Here is a 4,426-nt window from a genome sequence, read left to right as displayed (position 1 = left end):
AGACCAGCAGCAGCAACAACGGCGCCAATAACAGCAAAGGCGGCGCCGCCACCGCCACCAACACCCCCAGCAGCAGCAGCAGCAGCGCAAAGAGCAGCACCAGCAGAAGCGGCAGCAGCAGCGAAAAGAGCAGCAGCAGCAGCAGCGGCAGCAGAAGCAGCAGCAGCAGCTTGGGACTCACATGGATGAGCTCGGCGCCAAGGGCTGCATGTATTCTCCGAACTGCTGACCCCAGGCATTTCACAAGAGACCAATTCTGAAGGAGACACAGAGATACTGCTGCTGCTGCTGCTGCTGCTGCTGCTGCTGCTGCTGGCGAAGAGGACTGGCAGCAGCAGCAGCAGCAGCGGAAGCACAAGCGGCTCCGGAAGAAAGGCGACAAGCACCATGCTTTTAAAGGAGGTCCCAGCCGCAGCAGCAGCACAAACAGCAAAGCAGCAGAACAGCAGCAGCAGGCCAGCAGCAGCAGCAGCAGCAGCAGCAGCAGACCAAATCAATGATAACGAGGTCGTCAGGACTCTTCGGCATCCCAGCGGCGCACGCGCGACGTATCTGCAGCACAGTAGCAGCAACAACAACCATATGCTGCAGCAGCTGCAGCAAGTGCAGCAACAGCAACAGCAGCAGCAGCAGCAACTGCAGCAGCAACAGCAGCAGCAGCTTACATATCGTCCCACAATGGATTCCAGCTCGGCCACAGCTTCAGGCCCTTGAGCCCTCTCTGCAAAAATGTCACCCACAGCAGCAGCAGCAGCAGCAGCAGCACCAGCAGCAACAACAGCACATGGTGTCCATTAGTGGCCAAGCACCCATGCCCAGAAAATTCAATGGCTTGCAAGGGTTTAGGGTTTAGGGTTTAGGGTTTAGGGTTTACCCGGCATTTTCTGCAGTGTGGCCTCAAGGTGCTCAATGTGCTGCAGCTGCTGCGGCTCCAGCATCGCCCGCAGCTGACGGAGGCGCAGCAGCAGCAGCAGCAGACACAGAAAAACCAGCGATCCCAGCCGCAGCAAAAGCAGCAAGGGTAGCAGCAGCAGCAGCAGCTGCTGCTGCTGCTGCTGCCTTCACCCTTGCTCCTGCGAGTGCTGCAAGTGTGCTGCTCCTGTTGCTGCGGCTTGATTCCGTGCTACTGCTGCTCTTGCTGCGACTGCATCCTCTGCTGCTTCTGCTGCTGCTGCAACAGTATCCGCTGCTGCTGCTGCTGTTGCTGCTGCTGCTGCTGCTGCTGCGGCTGCTGCGGCTGCTGCTGCTGCTTACCCTCGGCCTAAAGGCCCTCCATCCTTTAGGGTCTACAACAGAGTCATCTTCTTCTTCCTCATCACCTGACTCGCCTCCTTCAGAGCTGCAGCAGCAGCAGCAGCAGCAGCAGCAGTGGCAGCAGCAGCAGCAGCAACCGCAGCAGAGAGGAGGGAAACGCTGCAGCGCGTTTGCTGAGCCATTACTCTGTGTCTCCCGTCAAAAGTATTCCGCAGTTTACTAGTATATGGGGATTAGGGTTTAGGGTTTAGGGTTTAGGGTTTGGGACTGCAGTTTATTCTATTGTTATAACTTGCGACGCTTTCTTGCGCCTTTTTCCAGCTTCTCTTCAGGCAGCAAATAATTCAAAAAAATTTTAAATAAATTACTTTGCCACGTTGCTTAGTTGCTGCTGCTGTGCTGCTGCTGTGCTGCTGCTGCTGCGTTGCTGCTGCTGTGTTGCTGCTGCTGTGTTGCTGCGCTCCTTCAGTGCTGCCGCTACGCTGCTGCCGCAGCAGCTGCTGCTGCTACGTTACTGCGCTGCCGCTGCTGCATCTGCTACGGCACCTGCTGCTGCTGCTGCTGCTGCTGCTGCTGCCTACTTGGAGCTGGAGGCAGCAAGTGTCTCCTTTAGACAGACAAACGCTGCTGCAGCAACTGCTGCTGTCTCTTTTTTCTCGGACTCTTCGGCGCTGCTGCTGCTGCCCTCGCCGCTGTCTTCGCCGTATTCAAACTCGTCGATCTGAAAAAGAAAAATAAATAAATTAAATTAAATTAATTAAATTAAAATAATTAAATTAAATTAAATGATAAAGAATTAATTGATTATATAATTCATAGACTAATGCTGCAGCAGAGCCAAGAGCAGCAGCGGGAGAGATGGCTGCAGCGATGGAAAACTGCAGCAGCAAGAGAAGCAGCAGCAGCAGCAGCAACAGTAGCAGCAGCGTCTTCAGCAGCGCGAACGGCAGCAGCAGCAGAAACTGCAGCAGGTGAAGGCATCATTCTTGGTACAGACGTCTCCTATAGCACCAGTACTTCTAGCAGCAGCAACAGCAGCAATTTCAGCAGCAGCAGCAGCAACACTTTGGGCAGCAGCAGCAGCAGGAGCAGCAACTTCAGCCGCATCAGCAGCAACTGCAGTAGCAGCACTGTTAGCGTCAGCAGCAACTGCAGCAGCAGCAACCTTTGCACCTACACCACGCCAGCAGCAGCAGCAGCAGCAGCAGCAGCAGCAGCAGCAGCAGCAGCAGCAGCAGCAGCCCCTGCCCCACGCCAGCCCCAGCCCCCGCATAACCACCAGCCCCATCCCCACCATCCCCACAACCCCCCAACCACCACCACCACCATAACCACCACCATCCCCATCCCCAGCTCCAGCAGCAGCAGCAGCAGCAGCAGCAGCAGCAGCAGCAGCAGCAGCAGCTGGCCTCTGCGTCGTCGATGAAGGCGTCATCTTTGTCATAAAAGTCTCCTTTGTCTCCGCCGCCGCTGCGCAGAATGTCGCGGGGCCTCGCCAGCAGCCGCTGCGCCTCCAGCCGCCGCTCGAGGTCGTGCAGCAGCAGCTCCAGCCGGCTGGGCCGCCACTGCAGCAGCAGCAGCAGCAGCAGCAGCGGCAGCAGCAGCAGCAGCAGCGGCAGCAGCGGCAGCAGCAGGGCAAAGGCGAGGAACGCAGGTCCAGTCGGCGCCGGAGCCACCGCAGCAGCAGCAGCACCGGTGCCAGGAGATGCGGAGGAGGCAGCAGCAAAGGCAGCAGCAGCAGCACCAGCAGAACCAGCAGCAGCAGCAGCAGCAGCAGCGGCAGCGGCAGCACAGCAGCGGTAGCAGCAGCTGCAGCACAGCAGCGGTAGCAGCAGCGGTAGCAGGCCTAAAATCTTAAAAGGGGAGATGCAACAAAGTCGGCGCCCGAGACAGTCCTGCGCCCCCACAAACCCTAAACCCTAAACCCTAAACCCTAAACCCTCGGACCAGGCCTCCTGCAGCCAACTTGTCTCCCTCCAAAGGAGTCTCCACGCCTCTTGCTGCTGCAGTGTCTCCTTCTAGCGGCGGCCGCTGCTGCTTCTGGCTGCTGCCTGCTTCGGCGCTGCACCTCTCTGCGACTCACAAACCCTAAACCCTAAACCCTAAACCCTAGCCCCTAAACTCTAAACCCTAAACCCTAAACCCTGAACCCTAGGAGGCGCGGGTTTAGGTGGGCGCTCTGAATGCAGCGGCTGAGGGGAGCGGTAGCCGAGTAGACAGCGTTTACCTTCTAGGGTTTAGGGTTTAGGGTTTAGTGTTTAGGGTTTGCTACCTGCTGCTGCTTCTTCCTGCAGCAGTTCCAGCTGCCGCTCCTGCTGCTTCGTTAAGGGCCTAGAGCCATCAAGAAACTCTTGCTGCAGCAGCATCGCAGGGTGTCTCTTTTCCCTAATGTTTGCTGCTCCGTAGACTGCAGCAGCAGCAGCAGCAAAGTCCACCAGCAGCGGAAGCCTGCAGCAGCAGCAGCAGCAGCAGCAGCATGCACGAAACAGTGCTGAAGAAGATGCTGCTAATGCTCCACAGGCAGCGCTGTTGCTTGTGCTGCTGTCGTTGCTGCAGCTGCTCTCTCTGCCGCACCTGCTGCCGCTGCTGCTGCTGCTGCTGCTTGTAGCTCACTTGTTGCTGCTGCTGCTGCTGCTGCTCTGAGAAGAGGTGCGCCCTTCTGCTGCTGTTTCAGGTGTATAGGCAGCTTCCACCCAAAGGCCAGGCAGCATTCTGCGTAAAAAATACATAAATAAATAAATAAATAAATAAATAATAAATAATAAAATAAATGAATAAATAATAAATAATAAATAAAAAGTAATGATAAATCTACTTTCTTGTTCATCAGCCGCTGGACTGCTTTCTTGTTTCTTGCCGAAAAGACAAAAGGAAGAGACCGCGTGCGAGACTTGCTGCTGCTGCTGCTGCTGCCGTTGCAGCTGCTGTTGCTGCTGTTGCTGCTGCTGCAGTGAGAGGCAGCAACAACATTCAGCAAGCAGCAGACCAGCAGACGCAGCAGCAGCAGCAGCAAGGGCGAGCAACAACAGTGATAAAAGGCCACAACAGGCGGCGCAGCAGCAGCAGCAGCAGAGACTGCAGCAAGCAGCAGCAAGCAGCAGCAGCAGCAGCAGCAGTTTGTACCTGAACAGCTCATATTTATTTTGGGGGGAGCTTCTGCTGCTGCGCTCTT

General features: G+C 56.4%; 3 protein-coding genes across 3 annotated transcripts; 1 reads left to right on the top strand and 2 right to left on the bottom strand.

Annotated features, from left to right (window-relative positions):
• Positions 1–489: 489 nt before the first annotated feature.
• On the bottom strand, positions 490–2,551 carry ETH_00018185 (uncharacterized protein; the record flags this gene model as incomplete). The annotated part of the gene is made up of 6 exons (XM_013380796.1): positions 490–552; positions 666–721; positions 875–947; positions 1,255–1,339; positions 1,836–1,975; positions 2,549–2,551. Coding segments are annotated over 6 exons (420 nt in total), but the record flags the coding sequence as incomplete, so codon positions are not given.
• A 182-nt stretch (positions 2,552–2,733) lies between these two features.
• ETH_00018180 (uncharacterized protein) lies at positions 2,734–3,057 on the top strand (the record flags this gene model as incomplete). Its single annotated transcript, XM_013380795.1, has 1 exon — positions 2,734–3,057. One exon carries the CDS (start codon positions 2,734–2,736, stop codon positions 3,055–3,057), a length of 324 nt encoding a protein of 107 aa, XP_013236249.1.
• Positions 3,058–3,180: 123 nt separating this feature from the next.
• Positions 3,181–4,224, bottom strand: ETH_00018175 (uncharacterized protein; the record flags this gene model as incomplete). The annotated part of the gene is made up of 4 exons (XM_013380794.1): positions 3,181–3,326; positions 3,527–3,661; positions 3,829–3,966; positions 4,134–4,224. The coding sequence occupies 4 exons, from the start codon at positions 4,222–4,224 to the stop codon at positions 3,181–3,183; spliced, it is 510 nt and encodes a 169-aa protein (XP_013236248.1).
• Positions 4,225–4,426: the final 202 nt, after the last annotated feature.

Source organism: Eimeria tenella, genomic scaffold, assembly GCF_000499545.2.
Source record: "Eimeria tenella Houghton genomic scaffold, Eth_scaff899, whole genome shotgun sequence".
NCBI classification, from domain to species: Eukaryota; Apicomplexa; class Conoidasida; order Eucoccidiorida; family Eimeriidae; genus Eimeria; species Eimeria tenella.
The sequence above is the reverse complement of the archived record's forward strand: the minus strand, read 5'-3'. Positions and strand labels throughout refer to the sequence as shown.